The sequence below is a fragment of the Colossoma macropomum genome, unplaced genomic scaffold (genome assembly GCF_904425465.1).
Source record: "Colossoma macropomum unplaced genomic scaffold, Colossoma_macropomum, whole genome shotgun sequence".
In the NCBI taxonomy this organism is placed as follows: domain Eukaryota; kingdom Metazoa; phylum Chordata; class Actinopteri; order Characiformes; family Serrasalmidae; genus Colossoma; species Colossoma macropomum.
In genome coordinates, this window is record NW_023494787.1 from 8,177,032 (window position 1) to 8,200,786 (window position 23,755).

General features: G+C 39.4%; 1 protein-coding gene across 2 annotated transcripts in view; it reads right to left on the bottom strand.

Annotated features, from left to right (window-relative positions):
• Nucleotides 1-23,085, bottom strand: part of LOC118805318 (protein Hook homolog 2-like) — a 36,197-nt gene extending 13,112 nt beyond the window's left edge. Inside the window, exons 1-17 of one of the 2 annotated variants that reach the window (XM_036566041.1) lie at nt 22,913-23,085; nt 19,882-19,964; nt 19,104-19,176; nt 18,733-18,783; nt 18,449-18,581; nt 16,445-16,512; nt 14,414-14,476; nt 13,219-13,299; nt 10,283-10,446; nt 9,466-9,606; nt 8,677-8,878; nt 5,668-5,778; nt 5,361-5,448; nt 4,576-4,642; nt 3,688-3,825; nt 753-840; nt 222-227 (exon numbers count right to left, since the gene is read on the bottom strand). In XM_036566041.1, coding sequence (XP_036421934.1) covers nt 222-227; nt 753-840; nt 3,688-3,825; nt 4,576-4,642; nt 5,361-5,448; nt 5,668-5,778; nt 8,677-8,878; nt 9,466-9,606; nt 10,283-10,446; nt 13,219-13,299; nt 14,414-14,476; nt 16,445-16,512; nt 18,449-18,581; nt 18,733-18,783; nt 19,104-19,176; nt 19,882-19,964; nt 22,913-22,957 — 1,602 coding nt within the window. In that variant the 5' untranslated portion in view covers nt 22,958-23,085. The remainder of the gene's footprint in view (nt 1-221; nt 228-752; nt 841-3,687; nt 3,826-4,575; nt 4,643-5,360; nt 5,449-5,667; nt 5,779-8,676; nt 8,879-9,465; nt 9,607-10,282; nt 10,447-13,218; nt 13,300-14,413; nt 14,477-16,444; nt 16,513-18,448; nt 18,582-18,732; nt 18,784-19,103; nt 19,177-19,881; nt 19,965-22,912) is intronic. The other variant, XM_036566042.1, reaches the window with a different exon arrangement.
• Between the last annotated feature and the right edge of the window lie 670 nt (nt 23,086-23,755).

The following is a 23,755-nucleotide window of genomic DNA, read 5'->3' on the forward strand; positions in this document are numbered from 1 at the left end:
TATTTACGAAAACAATAAAGTTCATAAATCATCAAATATTGTGTATTTGTCCAGAATTTAATACTTTAACACCTTCAATGGTTTTTATATTCCTTAACATACATTTAATCTATATTCATACACTACTTTTTGTGTAATATCTGTCATTAGGGACACTTCCGCCTCCATTTTATTTACACTTTTAATCAGAAACCAGACTGACACAGATGGCCCGTACTTACGATGGCCTAATAGGCAGATGATTGGTCGATTGGGTGAGGTGGGCAGAGAGAGACAGAATCAGGCATGTGTTAATTTATAATTCACCACAGCAAACAAAGGGTTAAAATTCACACACACGTGAGAGAGAGAGAGAGAGAGAGAGAGAGAGAGAGAGAGAGAGAGAGAGAGAGAGAGAGACTGCCAGTGTTGTAATCTTTACAACACTGGGGCTGTTCTAGAGCGTGAGTTCCATCAACATTTCAAGCACTAAATCAAGAACACTCAATATCCACGCCAAATCTTAAACCACACCAACTACTTGATCCCATACTGAACACGCATGTATCTCAATACGTGACAGTATTAGCAAGAGCTTTTTCCTCAATGTGCATTTAGGTGATCAGTGCCATGATGTTTCACGATCACAAAAAGCTGTGAGACTGACTGTAGCTGGATTTGTCTTTACTGATCAACAAACACACAGAGTGTAAGCACAGGTGTGTGTACATGCATGCTAGTTTACAGTGTGTGTGTGCTTGTGTAAAACTCACATCCTCAGCTTTGCTGTCCTGTTCCTGCAAAGCCTTCTGCAAGTCCTCCACTTGAGAGCGCAACTGTGCTATCTGCTGCTGGCTCAACCTGAGAGAGAGAACAGAGTTGAGACGGTTACTGAAGAAATATAAAAGAGTGCTGCGAATGCCCCTCGGACTGTTTAAAGGGCCCATATCCTGTTTTTTTCAAGAAGTGTTTGAAGTATTATGTAAAACTTAAAAGTTTTAAAACATTTAAAAGTTATAAAAACATGCTGTTCACTGCCCAAACCACATATGGAAAATCAGTTGCTTTTTAAAGTCATCTTGGCTGTGAAGTCACAGTCATGAACAATAACAGGCTTGTTCGAGATGAACTGTGCCTGGCCTTGGCGATTAGCGAGAGTAGCCAGTTGCAGCTGCGGGAGGGGCTGAGAAGAGACCTGTCAAGCCTGACAATTACCAGCTGCACTCTAGGTGAGCCGGCAGCTCTCGCGTCGTTCACGTTTCAGGTGTAACATTTGTTTGAAGAACATAAATTGAATTTCATATATGAAAATAATAACCACAAACACTACACAATGTAATAGACTAAGCGCTGCATTCACTTCAGTTTGCATCTACATAGTCGTTAACTGAGCTTCTAGCCAATGGCTCTGTTATTAGCTATCCGTATCTCAGCTCAATGAGCCAGGCAGAGGGGAACTGCAGCCCTGCGAGATTATAGAACTGTGAGTCATTGTTGCGCAACAGGTAGTACAGACCCAAGTCGGTCAAAATGTTAGAGTACCTGGAGTGGAATATGTGGGGAAACCTTAAATGTTGTGCTGTTACTGGCTGTCAGAAAGCAGACAGATCACTGCAGCCTTCCAAAGAATCTACACATCCAACAGGAGTGGCTGAAAGTTTTTTTGTGCTTGTTTGCTTTGATGAGAATTTCAATTTGAACGTGGCAGCTTTTTCCACATCACAGTCCAGACAGCTTTTTGAATAAGGCACAAAAATAAGGCAGCTAGTTAAAAATACATATACTTTTTGCCTCACAACAGTACAGAACAGATGGAGGCATGCAGCAATGTAAAGCGTTGCCATGGTGACAGCATTACTAGCGGAAAATAGATAATCATCAGATGGGAGCTTTAAAGGTGTTGATTGTTTACGGTGGATAAAAGGAGGAGGATGCTGTGTACTCTTAATATTTTGTTGTATAATACTGGGTGTGCCTGGACTGAAAAACTAGCTGTGTGTCAATGTGTCAATCAACTTTTTTTCCCACATTGTACACTGTTAGAAATAATGGTTCTGTGCAGGTTCATTTTTCGTTTATTTTCTAGTGGAAAAGTACATATTTGTACCTTTTCATTACCTAATGTTTTAAAACAGAACAATGAAATAAAAAGCCTGGATACGAGACGGGGTGTGTGGAGTCACTACAACTTAGAAAATATAATTTCAGTGGATTATGGTACAATTATGTTCCCTGACTAAAGGTACTGAGATGTTTTGTACCTTTTTTTCCTGACAGTGTATGTTGCAACTTGTGTACCTTTGGCCTCCCTGACTTCCCCATATCCCACTGACATGGACATTCTGTTTATCTTATTTAATTTCTCTTATTTTTACTTATTTTTTTCATCAGAACTATTGCACGAGAGACCTCATTTCTCTGCCAAATAGAGCTGTTTGAACATTTTCCTTTCAGAAAGGCTGTAACTTTTCTCTTCCTCAGTCCAACTCTACTCCTCCGCCATGCTGTTTGTGATTGCTTTTGTTTCTTGTTTAAGGCATGTGATGGAAATCTGTCACATCAGACTAAATTTCTGCCTAAATGCATTATTTTTTTGGGAAAGAAATTTGCATTTTTGGTGAAATGAAACCCTTTTTTCTGCTAAAGCTGAATTTACAAAAGTTTCGTTGACATTCATGAAATATTATTAAGTTTCCATGGCCTACACTGACAAACATTTTTACACAGTAAAACCTTTTTTGTAAAAACTTCTCTGAATGGAAACTTGGCTAAAGACACGTTCACTGTCCATGGCTCACAAGAAAAAGGTCTGGTTTATTCCACTCCCACAGCTGACGGCAAAATTTGGTAAAAATCTAACTCTTAATGGAACGTTCCGCTGACTGCTGAGGTACGCCACCGCTGCTTCTGCTGAAAAAGGCAGAATTTTCTGCTGCTGCTCAATTGAAAACAATGAAATATCAGGGCTGCCATTGACTACGCAAATACTGCATTAAAGGCAGAGCACAGAAACAGCCTGTTTATTTAAATAAGGTAAAGGAGAGTGGAAAATGCCCTGTTTTTGATACATAAAACAACAAAAATGCTATAAGCGGATCTTCAGAAAAAATTAGAATACAAAACAAATGTTAAGTAAGGACAGCAAATCTGACAAGCACTGTGTTAAATGTGGAACAAAAACAGAGATGCAGATCATATTTAGGAGAACAAAAATTCTGCTTGCATTCAACTTTGTACACTACTGTACCGCAGGCTTTGCAAAAAATTATCATCAGCTTGGTAATACGATCATCAGCACCATCTCAAAGGAGATTTGTCCTACATACTGAAATGTTTGTGAAAAGCACATCAATATTCACCCCACACACACAGACACACACACACAGACACACACACACAGACACACACAATATGGGTGATCTGTGATACAATCTGTTGTTCTACCACCCACACTAAGCCCTCTGCTGCTGGGAAGTGATGCAAAACATGTACACTTGTACGTGCACACTCTCACTCAAACACTTTTAGAGATCCACAACTGAAATGATGATGAAATGATGCTCCAGTTAAATATCCCTCAACCTAAACCTGACTTTAAATCTCTAAAGCAAAGCTTTAGATATCATATGTAACTTTAGACAATGGAACTGGAACTTTTCCAAAAATCTAAACACACACACACACACACACACACACACACACACACACCTGTTCTGTGTCTCGAGTGTGTTCTGGCTGCGCTGTGCCTCCTCCAGCTGGGCCTGCACCACCCCAAGTCTCTGCCTGTACGACTCCTCCTGAGCACACAACATCTTATTCTCACTCTGCAGGCGCACCACAGTCTCCCTGAGAGAGAGACACAGAGGCAGAGATAAGTCAGACAGAAACAGATAGAGAGAAAGAGAGAGAAAGGGAGAGAAAGAGAGAGAGAGAGAGAGAGAGAGAGAGAGAGAGAGAGACTTGTCAAATGCAGTGATTCATTGGGGCATCTACATCAATTTTGGATTACTACTGTTTTTGTTGTTATTATTAAAGCGAATAACAACAACAATAGGCTTATTTGTGATGAACTGTGCCTTAGCAGTCAGAAACAGTAGCTCGTTACAGTTGTAGGAGCTGAGAAGAGACCGGTCAAGTTTTACAGGATCATCATCAATATGGGAATTGTGGGCCAATGCCGATATCTGATATTATGCTGATCTGATAAACATCTAAAATGTAGAAAATAAATATTACAGCATTACTGAGAAATGAAGACTGAACTGAACATGAACATATATAAGAAGCCCAGTGCCGCCTAAACATTCTGCTCTTCTGTATTTAAACACATGGTCAAATTTTGGTTTAAAATATTGGTTTAAATCTAAACTGTCCAATGGTGATTTTTTAAATCTAGTTATCCTGTAGTAGTGATATAACTGAAAAATCATTGTACATCCATAATAATAATGATAATAATAATAAAATAATAATAATAATAATAGTAAGAAGTTGAGCCAGGTGCTCTTGAAAACTGAGAACACAACAGACTGGTTAAAGGAAGACTGGATGTAGGCATGTGTGTGTGCGGAACATTCAAAGTGTGTGTAGGCTCACTTGAACTCTGTGGGCATGATCTCAGATGCCAGGTTACCCACTGCTCCAGAGTCAGATACCAGAGAGCCTGCAGGGGGCGACAGAGAATTTTTCAACAGCAGCCACATAGTTTTAAAGCTCAGCATCACTTCTCTGAAAACTGTGACACGCAACAACAAAAAATTAGAAACACTAACAAAATAAACAAGTCTAAGTTTTTGTTAAACACAAAAAGACTGGAAAAGCTGCTTTCTCTCTTATTATTGTCCGTCAGGCATCTACTATAAAAGCAGCTTAAACCAACTCTTATTTAGGTTTAGGATTTTATTACTTGTTCTTTTTAAGTTGTACTTTATATATAAAATTGCACATGTAATGTATTTTATTAACAGATTTAATTTTAACTTTTAATTTTTTCTCTTTATATGTTAATGCTTCTTTTTCCTCGAATTAAACAAACACTATCATTTATTTTTGACATTTAGGACAGTAAAGTACTATGAGCTGCTTTTTATGTACGAAAAGTGCTATATAATAAAAGAAGTAATAACAGTAACTATTTACAAACTCTTAATATGGTAAACTTTCTTCTTCTGATCTTTCATAGATTAAAAATTCATAGAATAACAAGTTGCCCTTTATTTTGTGTGAACATTTCCTAATGAAAGGACCAATAGAAATACTCCAAAATACTTGAAATAAACTCTTTTTACATTAATTTACATTTTTTTTACTTAAATTTACAGCTTTAAATTGACCCCTTAGACATTTTATGTAAGCAGTAACAGAACGTTACAATGACTGACCTGCTTGGCTGAGGCATTTCTGCTGGACCTGAGCACAGCGAAGCTCCTCATTGGTCTCTCGCAGGGTGTCCCGCTCTGATATCAACCTCTGTGCAGGCAGGCAGGCAGGCAGGCAGACAGACAGACAGAAAAACAGTCGGTTTTTTGTTTTGTTTTTTTTAGGACAGTAGTCATGGGGCACAGAGGCATTAACAGAAACCCTCACGTACTTACAGTATCAGAATTATGCAATCAACTGCACTTGTCTACTCACGATGGCACAAATACAAGCACACATATGGTTTGTGACCCACAGGCGGCATCTTACCTCCTTCTCTTTCAGTAGGGCTTCATACTTGTCGTTAAGGTTTTTGTACTCAAACTGCCACTTCTCGGCCTTCATGGCCTCTGAGGAGTGTTTGGTGTGAAGCTCATGCACCTGTCCAATGCAAACACAGACAGACTGATGCATTAACATGCAATAATGTCTCATCAAATTCAGTAGGACGTCCCTCAAAGCTACATTACCAATTTGCTCTATAGGTGTTGTCTGTCGCTGGGCATGCTTAAACTATCCCCCATGTTACCACCCACTACAGCTTTTCAGAGCTAAAAACAGCTCTGCCAAATGCAGATTACATCCCAGCCTAAAAGCAGCAAATAATTACATCTTATACAGAGCAGCCTCAAATCTCTTGGTACTGGAGACTTACAGGTCTGCTGCAGGAGGAGGAAAACCCCAAATGGAGCTCAGTAAAATGTTTTTAAATGGAATTTTTGTATTTTGAATATTAATTTATTTCAGAGGTTTTGTAGATCTGAAATATACCCCTACATTTCCCAACCTAAAGTATGTTAATTAGGCATGCAGGATTGGAATCGGCAGTTTTTTGCTCCAAACACACGATCGGTATTTGGTCAATCTGTTGTTTTGATTTTGGTCGACCTGTTTTGTCTTATGTAAGGAGGTAAGCACACTTGCACTGTATCTGAATGCTTCTTCTACACTGGTACCAAAACATCATAGTATAATTATGGATGACATTGTGCTAAATAGCCAGTTGCATCTTATCATGTGTTAATATACGATTTTTTTGGTTAAGAATGTAACCCTTGTGTGGTGTTCGGGTCTTTGAGACCCTTTTTTAATATTTACCAAAAGAAAAAAAATGATGCGATTCATTATTATTTCAACCCCATATTTATTAGCCTTTGCTCATCTTCTGTGAAAAACATATAAAACAACACATTTTCAAAGACGTCACACTGTACAGCCCCTACACATTTATATACACGTGTTGGGGTGAACCCGCAGGGAATAAGTGTGGAGGTGCTGTGTTCCTTTACTCTGTTCTCATCCTACATGGCCTGCTGTTAGTATGTGTGTGTCTGTGTGTATGTGTCTGTACATGTGTGCATGTGTGTGAGGGTGGACAACATGGACAGGCTGCTGACTGGCTATAGCTGCTAAAGGAGAACCCTACACTGGCCACTTGTGATATTTTATACATCTGGTATTTTTACATAAAATGTTACGGCTGTTTTCTTGATTTAGAAAACAATAATGCGGTGGGTCCACCAGACCACTGAGTAACAAAAACATGAACACCACACACGGGTTAAAATGCTAGTTTGGCCTGTTCAAGAGCAAATAAAGTAAATAAAAAAAATAAATGTGCTAGCATGTTTCATGTTTTAATTTAGCTCACATAGTGTGAGATTCAGGTTTTTAAAAAATTGTCATTTGAAACCTCACTCCTCGCAACTTCAAGAAATTTAAGAAGTTGCATCAGTTGCAGTTCATGTTAAAGGTGCACAATACACTTACTGATCACTTCATTAGGAAAACCCTTGTTTCTACACTCACTGTCCATTTGATCAGCTCCAATTACCAGTTAGGTGCACTTTGTAGTTCCACAATTACAGACTGTAGTCCATCTGTTTCTCTGCAAAATTTGTTCCCAACTTTACCTCGTTTATCACTTGTCAGGACCCCCAAGGACCACCACAGAGCAGGTATTATTTGGGTGGTGGATCATTCTCAGGACTGTAATGACACTGACGTATGAGTAGATCAGACACAGCAGTGCTGCTGGAGTTTTTAAACACCTCAGTATCACTGCTGGACTGAGTATAGATCACCACCCAAAAACATCCAGCCAACAGCGTCCTGTGGGCAGCGTCCCGTGACCACCGATGAAGGACTAGAGGATGACCAACAGAAACTGTGCAGCAACCGATAAGCTACTGTCTCTGACTTTACATCTACAAGGTGAACCAATGAGGTAGAAATGACTAATAGAGTGGACAGTGAGCGGACACAGTGTTTAAAAACTCCAGCAGCACTGCTGTGTCTGATCCACTCATACCAGCACAACACAACGCTAACACACCACCACCATGTCAGTGTCACTGCAGAATGATCCTATAAGGTAAGTGGAGCTAATAAAATGGACAATGAGTGTACATACAATGTAGATGCACCTAATAAAGTGCTCTGTGACTGTATGATGGGCAAATGTTATGTTTCAGTAAATGGGAAAATGTAATTATCATTAAACCAATGAATCCAATTGTGGGATTTTAGCACATAATTACAGTCAATACCTTGCCCCATTTCTGCGTGTGTACCACAGACGCACATGTAGTCACGCCATAATGTTACACAGTGAAAATGTAACAAGTGTGAACATTTTTATAAAGAAAAAAAAAGGGAAAAAAGGAAAACACAATACGAAACGTCTGCAAAGTACAGGAAGAGACATTAAAGACTTTCAATTGAACTCATCTGAAAACTCATCATGTCTTATGTTCACTACACTTCATAACTGGATTATGGCAATGAACTTGTTTTAATATGCAAAAGAGTATAACTGTCAGTTGATACTGGATTCCGCCACAACAGGTATTGATGCTTATCGTTTTTGTCCCAGAACTTCCATATCAGCACATCCTTAATACTCATATGCAAATGTTTGAACACTCCTGGTCAAACTGTAGGTTCTGAAGGGAAAATAAGTTATCTCTGCAGAGAACACATTTTGAAATATGACATTTTTTTGCAAATATTAGCGGACATCTACTTATTTGCCTATTTCTTAGTTTAACACACAGTATAAAATGTACTATAACTTTTGCACAGGCCACATTTTTGTTTTTCTTTTCTCCCAGTATGTTAAATTCAGAAAATAAACAGTACTTGTGCATTAAAATATGCAGAATTGTGTTATCTGTAGGGGATGTTTACTTATTTTTACTTAGAAAATCAACAAAATGTGTAATTTAACTGGGGGACCCAAACTGTAGCATATGACTATGTAGTGCATTCAGGGCCCACCTGTCTCTTGTAGGAGTCCAGCTGAGTTCGTCCCGCGTTGGCCCTGCGCAGCTCCTCCTCCAGCTCACAGGTGCGCTGCATGTACACAGTGTTCCTCTCCTCCAGCAGACGTACCTGTCTGCGCAGGTCCCCCAGATCCTCCAGCTTCCGCTTATATGTCTCCACCAGCGCCTCTAGACGACTCACGCGGTCCGAGGAGTGCCTGGAGGGGCCAAACCCAAACAGAAGGGTGGCTTTACCTCACCAACCTTTTGCATGGTGCAGATTCTGATTCAGTCTGTTCTACAGAGCTGACTGAACGCATATAATAATAATAACAACGATAACTTACGAAATGTGTGTGTGCTTATTTACATTTGCATTTTAAAAAGGTTATTGAAATTAAAATTTGCCCAGGACAGCAGGAATGGGCATGGATTTCAATGTCAGCATATTTTTTGTTTAAACTGTTCATATGATAGCCACTGAGCCATAATAATCATTCTGACAGACTGCAATACACTACAGGAAGTATAGGGGGTGATGTGGCAAATTAGTTTGTTGCATAGACTGAACAGCTGCAAAGGGAGGTGAACCACAGAAGCCACAATGCTTCAATTAGTTGATTAACTGAATAACAGTTGATAAGTTAACTGATAACAAAAATAGAAAAAAAAGAAGAAGTTGTTTTTACTGGTGTCAGTCAATTCAGATGAAGGGCTACTTATTTCAGCTCAGCTTACAAACATGACAACTAGTGTGCATGAGCAAGAACTGTCTGTGTGAGTCTGTGTATGTGTGTCTCTATACCGGAGGATGTCCATCTCGTCTTTGAGTGTCTGTGCCTCCTGGGCCAGGCTGGTCAGTTCTTCATTGCGATGCTGCAGGTCAGCCACCTCCCTCTCTAAAGCTTCGCTTCGGATGCGCAGATCATCACGACTGTTTTCCAGCCTGCACACACACAGCCAACAACTTTTTTGGCATTTATAGTTTTTAATGGCTACAATTCAGTGGCAATTCAGTCATCAAAAGCCAGACAAATCTATCAACATGAACATAATTATCCCAGTAATAGAAAACAGCAGGTAACAGCAAAATCTGTCTCCCTTCCCTGTGCACACAGGTTACGCCACAGATTACATTCACAATTTCTATTTTTTATATTTATTATCTGGGGTTTTTAACTGAAGATACATGTTTAAAAATAGAAATAAGAGGAACTGTGAATGTAAACTAGCATCCATATGTATGCCTACATGACATGCATGCATGCAAAGGAGAGTCTAATTCTGCAAGAGTACAGCCTATTGATTTCTGGGGGGGAAAAAAAACACAAACTTTTTTTGAAAGGAAACAAAGAGTTAAATTCCTCAAACACAGAGTGGAAAACTTGCCACTCGGAAATTGTATGGTATCTGTGTGGTATCTAGAGAGATATAGCTAGGTGAGCTCTCCAACATGAGCCTGAGGAGCAGGTGTGACGTGTTAGATTACTATCAGCATAACTACTACTATCAGCATAACTACCATGACGGCACTACTCATTAACATCAGTGTTAATCGAGTGTTCACTGGATATGATTTTGGCCATGGGCCTCAGTGTGGAGCTCTGCGAGCAGGCCCTTACCTGTAGTTCTCCTCTTGCAGCTGCTCTAACTGGGTCTGCAGCAGCAGCAGTTTTTTGCCTGTGATGGTGGTCGAGGCGTCCTGAGGCTCACAGCGACTCAGCCTGTCCTTCAGGGACTGCAGCTCTGTCTGCATCGTGGACTTCTCTTCCATTAGCACAGACAACTGCAACCACACACACAACCAAACAGTTACAATAGAGACAGGACACAGGACAAGAACAGTTCAAGTGCTTCTTCAGAGGTTAACTGGTGCTGGTCGTTCTGGACATGATGCAACTGTGTTATACACTGTGCACACATAGGCTGTATTGTCTGTTACAACACAGTTTAACTTGTGTTTGTTCTGTGTTATTTTTCAAGCAAAATGTGTTTTTTTATTAACTCATTTAAGTATAAGTAATGTAACAATGAAAGTGCATGCACTGAAATTATGACAGTAGCATTAAAGGACATAATGCAATGCTGTTAGTCGTTTTGTACTTTTCCATGTTTCGGATGTTAAAGGGCAAACACAGTTAGCTGTAAACGCATGCTACTCAAATGGAACATTTTGCCCTGACATTATGCTTGAGGTGCTGGTAAAACTTGTGTTGGTGTTAAGCAGGTAGAGATATAAATAACTGAGAGAAATAATACTCACATAGTGGACATCATGATTCCATAATGAATGAATCAGAGGCCTACCTCGATCTTTATAGGGACAAATATCTTACTTTAGCATTGTGGATTCTCCTTGTAACACAGTCAGAAAAGACTTTTGCCTTGTAGGAGCTAATGTCCACCAATAAAGGGACTGTTTGAGCTCTTGAGCTTATAATAGGCCAAATAATAGGACTCTACTTATCTATCTACTTATAATTATTTATAACTATCTATCTATATATTTTACACACACACACACACACACACACACACACACACACACACACACACACATATACATATATGCTTTTCTGAATATATTGTGGATATCCTCAGTACTTAAAAACACTTCCCAACTACATGTTTAATTACAAAGAGATCATAATTAATTGTATTTAATTGGATTAATACAGCTCTATATATAAAATGTTAAATTACAGAATTCCTATAGCTTCAAACTAAAGCTGGTTGTCTGCACTTTGGTTTTTATCATAGTGGTTAGCCATATTCAGACAAGGTTAAATTTACAAGGGGTCCTGCGGAAATGTCCTGATATTTTATTTTTCAAGCATTATTCATTAGCAGGAAGAGAGAGAAAAATAATGTAAATCTGAAAAGCAAGATCATTAAAATGGAAAGGCTCATGAAAATGGTGACTATAATGGCAGCAACAGGTATAAAGCATTACTGTATACTTACACATGATCACATGTGATGCAAACATCTGTGCTTAGAGAAAATAAAACCCACTACAAACTCCATCATTCTGTGGTAATTTTATTGCCATCTGACTTAGGAGACGTACAAATTTTATTACAGGCTTCCCCCTGAACAGCAAAAACTGGGTCAGTGCCAAATTCTATAGGCTAGTTTTAGGCTAAATCTAGAAAAATGGGATTTATAATGGTAAAACACCACTGACTTCATGTATATTCTAGAAAAATTAACAGTATGTGTCCATGTACTGCATTTAAAATGCACTTTTGACGTTGGGTGGATGATATGGTACAAGTACTTGAATACATTTCTATGATACATAATGTGTATCGTGATATTTAGTTTTGCAGAGTTCTGATAGGCTGGAACACACACACACACACACACACACACACACACACACACACACACACACACACACACACACAAAAAAACAAAAAAACAAAAAAAAACCCAACAGAACCAGAAGTGCCATATTTAAAATTCTATGAAAATCTAATTTGTACAAATACAATTAAACTCTCCTTGCAAAGAAACATGCAGTATTCATGCAGTGTTCCTTAAGTACTGACGATATCTATGATATGCCCGAAAAAGCACATCATATTGTCCACCCCTATCTTGATGGTGAACATCACCAGCATTATAATTTAGACTAAAGACTAAACTTGTTCCATCTCCACAAATGTACCCTACATACACTAATGTAGAATGATCTGGAAAAATACACTACGTTTGGCCACGTAATTTAGCTCTACATTAAAAATAAGGCTGGTTTTCCAGACATAGATTAAACCTAGCCTTGGATTAAAAAAGGATCTTCAATGTAGAATGTCTACCAGCAGTGTGACACAATTCAAGATTAGGCTTAGTCCAGATAAAGTCAAATTAATCTAAGCTCATTCTGCGCCACAGCCAGGAAACAGAAGTCACTGCAAAAAGACCTTTCTAAGAGTAAAGTGAATAAATGTTTCTCTGTATCCCAGACTCCTCTGGCGACAGAGCTGTGGGGCTCTGGGGTCAGTGCCAGATTTTCCTGCTCCCAGCCAGACTCCAAGGATACATTGCCATGGTAACCCCACCCCTCACGCTTTAAACGTAATCTCTTTGAAATCGAGAAGTCTAATCTCCTTCTTAATGTCATTTACCCAAAAGGTGAAATAGCTTTGTGATTGTGCACAGAGCCTCACATACACTCTGAAGATACTGCAGACCCTTTATGAGCAAACAGCAAGTCAGGGAGGCAAACCCAGCAAAGACAAGCAGGTCAGTATAATTACACAGCAAGACACAGCTGCATGAAACACAAACACACTGCATCTAGGGATGCACTGATATAGAATTTTGACCTTAATAAACTGTTAATCAATGCTTTGTTGCAGCCAACACTACCAATAATCTCACTTTACTTTTTTTTTTCAAAATTACTGTTCCTTTACAGTTTACACTTTAGAGTTACATTATCAGATGTAAAGAAGGTTTTATCAGTGTCTTATAAAGTTAGCATTTTGGAGATATGAGGTTCTCTTACGGTAATGATGAAATGGAGATTCAGTGCCAGTGACTTTTCACCCACCTGCTGCTCCAACTCCCTACAACGCTGGGACACATCGTCCTTCTCATCCAACTCTTCACTCAGAAAATAATACTTCCTTGACTAAGTGAAAGAAATAAGCAAGAATAAGAGCAAAACAGAAACAACCAACACACACACACACACACACACACACACACACACACACACACACACACACACACATATGTATATATACACACACACAAAGCAAAGAGAAACTGAGCAGTGCTGTTAACACTGAGCACTGAAGCTAAAAGCCAGGCATGGATGTATGCGGTGGGACAATGTGGTCTCTGTACAGCCTATTTTACAAAACAAAGTCATCGCATTAACATTTATACCTCGCTATTCTGTTTAGTTAAACAGAGTAAAGTCGGCATGTACGGAAATACGGTTGGAAATGTTGACTCTTTTGCCTCTTTCTTTCTAGCCTACTTGTCTACCACCCATATTAGGGAAGCAGTTGTGCTTGTGTGCTTAAAAACAGGCTAAAAATCACAGTAGGTCTGGCAGAAATGTGGCAGAATGTTTAAAGTGACCACTGACTTTTTGTCCAGCTGTCACAAGATCTTTAACACTTCTCTGTGTGAGCAGAGCCTCCTTCACTGCCAAGTTGAGTCATTTGTTCATTAGTGCAGCAGCGTACGTTCAGCTTCGTCATCAGGGGGTATCAGATGGTGGTATTGGTGCATTTTTATGAGTATGCTTGAGCACAGTATCAGCCCGATGCCCAATACCAGTATCGTTATCGATGAATCCCTACTCTAGTCCTTCATCATGGCCACAGGATGTTGCCCGCAGGGCGCTGTTAGCTGGATATTTTGGTTGGTGGAAGATTCTCAGTTCAGTAGTGACACTGACGTATTTAAAAACTATGCTATGTCTGATCCACTCAGAGCAGCACAACACAGACTAACATGCTACCACCAAGTCAGTGTCACTGCAGTGCGGAGAATGATCCACTACCCAAATAGTACCTGCTCTGTGGTGGTCCTGGGGGGCTGACCACTGAAGAAGAGGGTAAAACAGGGCTAACAATGCATGCAGACAAACAGATGGACTAAACACTAATACTACATATTATTTGTATTGCACTTTCCATTTTTGTTATAAAATCTCAATGTGATTTAGATCAGCAAAACACTACAAAACCTAAATATTGTAGTTTAATCGTAGCGCAGATAAAAGCCCATACCTGGTAGTCAAAGTCTCCATATGTGTCTGGGCTTCCAGACTCCACAGTCTCTTTGCTCAGCAGCTGAGAAGCAAACAAAATACACAATATTACTGAGGACACAGAGGTCTAACTCAAAGATCATACCACTCACATGGTTGAAATCCATCTTAAGAAGAGCTCTAGCCACACAGTAAGTCAGTCATTAAAAGTGTGGCCTGCGGGGTGAGCAGCTATAAAGCACACAAAGACATGCTGCAGAAAAATGAAAGGATCCTTTACGTCAACAGTAATGTTGGCATGTAGAAGAACAACCCCCCTGAGAAGACTCTGTAGTCTAAAAATGACACCAATAAGTAAGCACAGGTTTTAATATGATAACTGTCAGGTATGTGGTAACACAGGTTGAAAAGCATTCTTCCCATGTTGTTAAATCTGACAGCTGCACTTTTTTCATCATTCCTGTATCATTCTACTGATCACTGGTTGCAAAGAACACACAGGCAATAGAACATGAGAGCTAAAGTGCTGAAACTGAACTGTATGTCCAAAAGTGTCTAGACAGCCCTTATAATTAGTGAATTCAGTTACTTCAGGTATTCAGGCACTGCCAACAGAATGAGGCATTCCCAGCCAGCTTAACATCACCATGCTCAATGCCAAGTTTCAGCTAGAAGGGTATAAAGCCCACCCAGCGCTGGGCTGTGGAGCAGTAGAACAGCTTTCTCTGAAGCTCAACCCAATATCTTTTGGATGACTTGGAGTGGCGTTTGTGATCCAGAAGTAATCATCCAACATCACTAGCTGACCTCATTAATGCTCTTGTGGCTGAATGCAATCAAATCCTCACAGCAATGTTCCAACATGTGGTGTAAAGCCTTCTTAGAAAAGTAGAGGCTGTTACTGCAGCAAAGAGGGACAAACTCCCTATTTACACCCCTGATTAGCAGTTTCACAGATGCAGATTAAGCCTAATACTAGACTAAAAATAATTTTCAATAGAGATCACTTTAGGCACTGCGATTTAGAAAAGGCATAATCCATGTCCAGGAAAATAACAAGTCCATAGCGTATTTTTGGTGGAAGAAACTACAGATATTAAAAACTTATATAAAAGCAATAGGACACTCAAGTGAGGCTGCGCAATAAGCTGTATTTTTACTGCTCCTGCAATACAAGTTTCTGTGACAAACACATTGTTGAGAGCTGCGATGACAATGACATGGTGTGCCAGAGCAACGTAATTAGATTGGCAGGAACAAGGAGTTAGTTATGAGCCCAGTAAGTGCTGCTTTGCACTGGGATTGAACCCTTCTCTCTGGGATGAAGAGCAAATAACTTAACCATTTGGCTGATCAGCCAGTTACATAGCTCAGAAAATACTCTATCCTGAACTACTTGTTAAAATACTTTAATGTCATGGCTACTCTCTATGAGCTCAATACATACAAAATCATCCTTTATACAGTACTTTCTGTTGGTCAGCTGTCCCAAATTCTAACCCCTTTTTTAAGAGTCTCATTTTAGCCACACCTCTGCATTTTTGAGTAGGAAGCGAGACTGTCCCTGTCTCTCATGGCCACATGTTAAGCAGTGAGATCTCATTGTTTTGAAGTAAATGTATCCCAAACTCTAAAAATCAGTTTGTAACATTAAGTACTGCCACTTCCAAAATGAATATTTTCTGCAATTTTCTCCTGTTTTAATGAAAATATACATGTACAACTGTTCAAAGCTACCAAAACAGTTACAACCTAAGCACATATTTTCTGCAATTAGTTGAACTTCTGCATTTTAATGAAAAATTCTTTGATTTTTCTGTGCGCGCAGCTGTTCAATTGTACTTACACTGCTTTATGAGTTTGCCTATTAGAGATTATCACTTTCTCAGACAAAGTGTGTAGGTGCCAAAGCCCTGAATGTCTTATTCCTCGTCATTTAAAAGGATTCAAGCTAACCTGAATCACTCTGACGCACAGAGCACAGAGACCCAGGGGAAACATAACGGGGCAATGAGAAAAAGACCTGAAAGAACTGAAGAAAGAGGCATACCTCTTGGATGGCTGTCATGACAACGTGCTGGACAGACTCCTCTAGGGTCATTATCTGCTGAATGTGCTCTGCAGGGGGGAGAGAGGGAGACAAGAGTGTTCTTGTTACACGGTTATACAGAGAGTGAGAACCTTTTCTATCTGCCCTCATCTTCCCATCGCTTTTTCTTTGTGCAGTACTGGGCAAAAGTCAAAGACTACTGTTCACTTTTTTATTTTCAGTCAAATTGCCCTTTAAGTACAACTAATTACTCATTTTCAATATATATTTCTCAGGAGATTCGAAATAAAATAATCCACTAGTATAAGAAAGGAGACAAAGGAGTAAAAAGAAAATAAGTGGAAAAAACTAGTTTCCACAACTGGAGCTCAACAAAGGAATAAAAAGACCTGGTAGACCACCAAATCGATCACCATTAGATTGACAGTACTTCATCTTCGAGAGACGAGAAAATCAAGCTCCACTCTTGCTTCAGATTAAAAAAATCCGCAGTTGTTTCTGTCCATCCTTCCACTGTGAGAAGACCACTCAACACTATGAATCTGAAAGGATGTGTAGCTGTCAAGAAGCCCTTACTGAGAAAAGGAAACGTCAGAAAACGTCAGAAGCTGCTGGTGTTTCCAGAACAATGGACTAACCACCCCAGTCTAGACCTCAACATCATTGAATGCGTTTGGGATTACTTGGACTGTGAGAAGCAGACAATGCAACCAACTACCAAGACTGAACTTTGGAGGAGTGAAAAATATCTCTGCAGATGTCTTTGAAAAACTGAAAGCAAGTCTCCTGAAAAATAAGGGCTGTCTTAAAGGCAAAGTGAGGACATTAGGGATACACTGAAATGGGCCAAGATCGGATTTGGCAGATTTTTACTCAAAACACGAACCAATGAAAACAATTTATTGTTTTTATTTTGACAGATCTGCATTGCAATTTTATGATATAAATAACGTGAGCCAGGTTCACTCATGCTGTATTTGAATACTACATTTTGGTACTTCTTATCCATGAAACCAATAAGTAAAATTTATTTTTTCTTTCCATTTTCCATGTCTGTGCACTGTGCATGCCAATCCGATATTTGAAACTCCAGTCCTGATTTTACTTAGTTTACACAACAGTGAGCTGCACTATGAGTAAATATCACACTGTTGTGCTTTCACACAGTAAAACACATCCAGAAACATCTGTCGTATTTGTTGTGCTAAACTATATTTAATGTTTAGTAGTCATGAGGTCTTTTACGAATTTAACACACTGACACCTTCACAGCAAGACTGATGCAGGTTTCTATTTAACACTTTGAATGAGGGGAAAAAGGTGAAGAACAAAAAAGATTCATTGAGTAGTAACGGCGACAAGTTATTTTTCTTTTAGGCAATGTGACTCAGATTCAGACAATTAGCGTAAGGAATTCCACAGATAGAAATCAACATTAATGCTTTTCTGCTTGTCAGGTACAAGTAAAAGTTTGTGTTAGACAAGTAGATGATGAATTTCCTGGACATGAAAAAAAAAAACCAGAGTGAACTTTTTAAGAACAATAATTTAGGTATGTACTAAAGTACCCATGCCTTTGTCTCAAAAATTATTGAGGACACTGTATAAGTAGGCTTTTTTGAGCAAATGAACTTAATATAGAGTTAAGAAGCAGGACGTGGTCAATGCTAGCTAGCTAGTGTCTTTCATTTATTGATTTCAAACTTAAACCCAACCTGCTTACTTTGCTCTGGCTGATTTACCTCGTGTGAGAGGAGGAAGTGGAAGTGCCAGCTTTTTGTACAATCTATATAATTGTCATTGGTTTTCTAGCTATTACTATGTAGTTGTCATGTCTTACAACAGGGGTAAGTGTAAATATTACCTGCTAATCTCAACATAGCAACCAGTTTATGTGGAACAACCCATTTTGATGTAGTAATGTCAAACCTGAATTTAGTAAACACTAACATTACAACTAGCCTATGTTTGGCTGGCCCTGGTCACAATAGAGCCCTTGCTTACCATGCTTCTTCTCACAGCTGACAGCACAGCCCAGAACCAATTGCACCAGCCGACCTAATTCCACCACATCCCCCATCTCTCCAATCAGAGAAACGTCTGGAACATGCTCGTCCTCTACTTGTTGCCCTAACACCTAGATATTTGGAGGGAGGGAGGGAGAGAGGGAGGGAGATTGAGTTTAGACTTTGGAATTTGAAGATTCCACACTTAATGTTTTGGAAACAACCGCAGTGTTGCAATACTCATCACTAATGGTTCAGGACGTTCAGGATCACCCTACTTACATCATGGTAATACTCCATCATACTCTGTAGAATCTTCTTCAGGTTGCTGACCTGAGAACAGACACATTCAAACAGGGTCATCGTTGCACAGACCTCATGCAGTGGAGGAAAATGCATAGCACACAGGCTTCATTTACACCAGACTGGCTGCATGAACGCTGATGACAGAGTTTGCCTCTGAAAAAAGATAAATTTTACACTAGCTTATGTTATGTTATGCACTGTCCTTTCTGTAGCATTTCTCTTGCCGTCTCTGGCTTTTAGAAGAGTCTGCTAGGTTTAGTTACTAACGTAGCTAAGAATAGCCAACTTCAACAGAAGTAAGCAAATTTAGCCCACCCAACAGCGAGAGAAGCAAATCTTTCGGTTACCTTGAGCCTCCAGTTGTCTCCGCTCTCCTCCTTTATCCTCCCCAGCCATGTCTCATTAAACCAGGATGGGTCTCTGAAAGGATAAGAGTGGACAATACACACATTACAGAACTATAAACCCGAGAAATAACTGCTGTGCCCAATACTGACATTACAGGACCCACATCACGGAAAATAGAATTCACCTTGCCTATTCACACTAAAGTTATAAGGTGCGTTTCAGCCTAGACTGCTTTTTGAATAAAGCACAATACAAGGCAGCCAATCAGAATAGAGCTCATTTACATACTTCAGTCTAAAAGGCGGAGTATGGGCTAGAAGGTAAAGGTTCTTTAGCTCTATCTCATACTCTATCACTATCAATAATCTAGATATCAAAAATGGGGATTACATAATGTTATATTTTATTAGTGCTTCCTATAAAAGTCTGTAAAAGTCTACAGTCTGTAATTGTAGAACTACAAAGTGCACCTATATAGTAAGCGGAGCTGATAAAATGGACAATGACCGTAGAAACAAGGAGGGGGTCATAATGTTATGCCTGATCGGTGTATAAGAACATAACAAGTGGTCATATTCAAAATGTGGACCCAGGTAACATGCAGAGCTGGTAAGACTAGTATGAATTAGCAGGATACTCTATCTTAGTTTAGAAAACTTTCTCCTCACTTTTGCTCATGATCACACTTACATTAGACCTACAGGACTCAAGTTAGTGAAATTCTATTTTAGTGGACACACCAATGCAACTGTACACAAACTGTAAGATGTGTCTTACATTTTATGGAGGACGTGAGCGATGGCCACTCCGTTTGTCAGGTCACGCTTGCTCGTACATGACGGCACTTGAAACATCTGCAGCTGTCAAGGCAAGATAAAAAAGAAAAGTAAGATTAGAATTAGACAAGCTTAGTTAATGACGTGGTACGTCACAACCCAATGTGATAGATCAATAGTGGAGATGATCAAAGCATATTTTAATGCCTGTTTTCCCATAATCCTCCATTAAAATGTAATGACTTTTTCCCCATCTCTAAAATGTCTAAAGTTTTGATTATGTCACCGTGTGCCAACAGGCAAGGAAAAATAATATTAAGCAACATCATGTTTTACCCACACCCGTCACTGAATGAAAACATTCCGCTAACTCAGAGATCCTCCTTAATAGTGTTTTACTCTGGTACAAAAGGAAAATGTATAATGATTACTGATTCACTTTGATTTTAAGCCTGATCCAGTTCTGATCTTTTGGTAAGCCTACTGCACTCTTAACAGCACAGGTGTACACTTTGACAAAAAAGGTGTACGCTTTGTGGCAATGAGACATGAGCTCAGAAGTTGACAAGCTAAATAAAAAGAAATGTCTTAGGAGTGGAACTATTTTAAAGTCAAAAATAGTTAGCGGGTCAAATTTTGAAATCACTATAAAATGATCAATTAATTTATATAGTTTAGCTATGTAAATCTATGGGCATTCTACAGTAACTTTCAGTATTTCTAGGATAGGTTCCAATAGGTTCCATTTACATAGGGAAAGCTCAAGGCCCTTACTACAGAGTCCAAGCATAAGGGGGAGGGGGCCCAAAACAGACCAATGGGGTGTCTGTGTCTGATGTGTCTGATCCACTCAGATCAGCGCAACACACACTAACACACCACCACCACGTCAGTGTTACTGCAGTGCTGAGAGTGATCCACCACCCAAATAGTTCCTGCTCTGTGAGGGTCAACGGTGGGCCCTGACCACTGAAGAACAGGGTAAAAGGGGGCTAATAAAGTATGCAGAGAAACAGATGGACTACAGTCTGTAATTGTAGAACTACAAAGTGCACCCACATAGTAAATGGAGCTGATAAAATGGACAATGAGCGTAGAAACAAGGATCTGTGTATTAGTTTAGTTAATTACAGAACAGGTTTCTGTTGTTCTCTCCTGCTCTTGTCAGCCACAACACTGCCCAGTGGTGTTTTCTCTCCTCAGTTGACTCAAAACAACTTTTGTACATGCACACAATAACACTAATGGCAACTTTTTTACATTAAAGCTTATGGTTGCTCATGTGGTTTGTTCACTCCTTTTAATGCTCTGAACTCCAAGCTTAAGTAGACTCTCAGTCTCCACCACACAGCACTGCTGTAGAGCTCTACTACGAGTCAGTCATTAACTTTAGCAGAATGGGCTGTTACCCATTGGCTGTGCATTCTCCACAATGCACAGCCAGTTTGCAGTGTCACGTCACAATTGCTTTCTTATACTCCTAGTGTCTGCATGCCAGTGTGACAGTCACTAGCAAGGCTTTGTGTGCAAATGAAGTAAAATCAGGAGTTTCAGATCATAGATGGGAGCACAGAACACTCATGTAAACAAAACGGAAAGAAAAATAATAAATGAATTCATGCTGGTCATTGATAACTATCAATAAAACCAATAAGGGGTCCCAGGCCTGTTTGTGATATGAATAATACTAGTGCTTTGGTTATATGCTTGTTCTCAAGACTGGTGTATTCAAAAGTCTATAAAACGATCAAATAAACAAACATACATCAGTTCTGAATGTGCAACACTATGCATGTAATAAATATTTCACTAAGCCATTTTACTACAACACGTTGCAGTAATTGGAATGAAGACTGGTTTTACCAACTTTAATGTACTTGAAATGTGCAGTGTGTTATCTAGCTGTATTATCTACAAAAACACAAATGTTGAACTGGGACTTGAACTTGGATAAGGGCAATTATCATAGGGACAACTCTCTTAATGACCCGTTCATAACACAGAATTTTGTGAACACATCACAGCAACAGGTAAAAATGTGGATCCTATTGTTTTTCAGTTTTCACAGTCTAAAAAGGACGTGGCTGACAGTCTCCTTATGATGAAGCATCAAAAGGCAGCCTGTCAGCTGGAGGGATTCCTTATTGGCGCTTATAAACAAACTGCACGGCTTTGTACAGATGATGTGGCATCTCAATGAAGTGATAACAGACAAGGCCGAAGATAACTGACTCCCCACCTCAGAAAGAGTCAGGGTCAGTTTGTGGTGTGAATGTGCAATGGGGCACACTTTGCACAGTTAGACTGTCAGACACATTTGACCCAACAATCTTTAAGACGTTGACTTCTGTATTATAGATCAATGGGAATGCATTCAGGTGGCAGCACTGGAAAGACCTTTTAAGACCTTTGGCCGATTGCGTAATGGCTTCAAGCCAGCTAGCAGACTTTGGCACATGTCCGCTCAGACACGCTGGAGTCAACAATCAATCCAGCTCAGCACTTACTGTTCCTGAGGGGTTAATGAAATCTTACAGAAAGCTTACTGTTGGTGAGGGATGAAACCATAGTAAAACACAGAAATATGCTGTATTCTTTATTGTGCTGGTAAACAAGAGGCTGAAGTTGGCTTCATATTCCCGTTCCACCTTAAATGCTTCTGTAGATACATTCAGGCACCTCAGGTTGCTGCTGCACTATTCGAACAAGCCAACTTCAGCTCCGTTTGGAGAGCCTAGTGTGAGTGGCAAGCCATGACTCACAGATTAAAGTCATGCTTCACATGAGAATAAAATCAAGTCATGGCTCACAAATCAGTAAAATGGAGTCATATCTCATTGGAAAATAAAACGGAGTCATTCGAAGGGGAATAAATAGTTCCAGGCATGAACAAAATCAAGTCATGTCTCTCAGCTGAATAAACTCAGGTTCCACCTGTTCCAGGCAACAACACGGTTTCAGTTGAAGCTGTTAGCGACTCCCGGAGCTAAGCTAACCGTCCCACACCGAAACCAAACCGAAGCGGATCTTACCCAGACGAGCAGGGAATCACACAGCTCTGCTTTGTCCACACTCATTGTGGACCGTCAGCGAAACAGCTAATAGCGTCTTCACAAACAAGCTGGCCGTTTTTTTGGCTTTTTGCTTGTTGTTGTTTGTTGCTCGGAGCGCTCCACACTCTCACGTCGACGTGCTACGTCATCGCCACGACGTAAGTTCTCGCGTTTTTTCATAGAATGTACGTTGTCATAGCAACGGATTAACTCGTGTTGTTATTTGCTTGCAGTTCCTTGGTAAATGAACCTTAATTTCCGTAATACCTGTTTTTGTTCTAACGTTACTCATTTCTAGACGAATATAGACTGATTATAAATCCAGTATTTGTTAAGCTAGTAAACAGTCCTGTAAACTGAACAGAATTTCTATAAACAGACTTTTCTTTATACATTTGGTACAATAATGTATCGATCAGCAGCCAGTCTTCTTGGTTGGTGAGATGGAACTAACTTAGGTTAATTAGTTAGCTAGGTTAAGTTACTTAATTACGTAATTTAGTATCATGGCTTATATTTTAGACTTAGTTGTTTATATATATGTTATGTTTGCTAACTTTTTTTAATTAGAGCTTTTTTGTATTTATTGATGTAACTTATACATCAATCACCAGTATGGAGCCTAAAAGGTGATATTTTGGTGATTAATTTTTTAATGAGGCATGACCACAAAATAATAGCTTGAGTTAAGTTTCTCATATCAATTTGTGGTCTCGATATATTAAATTGTGGCCTCAATATAGTAATTTGTGGCCTTAATATATTAATTTGTGGCCTCAACATTGTAATTTGTGGCCTCAATATAGTATTTTGTGGCCTCAG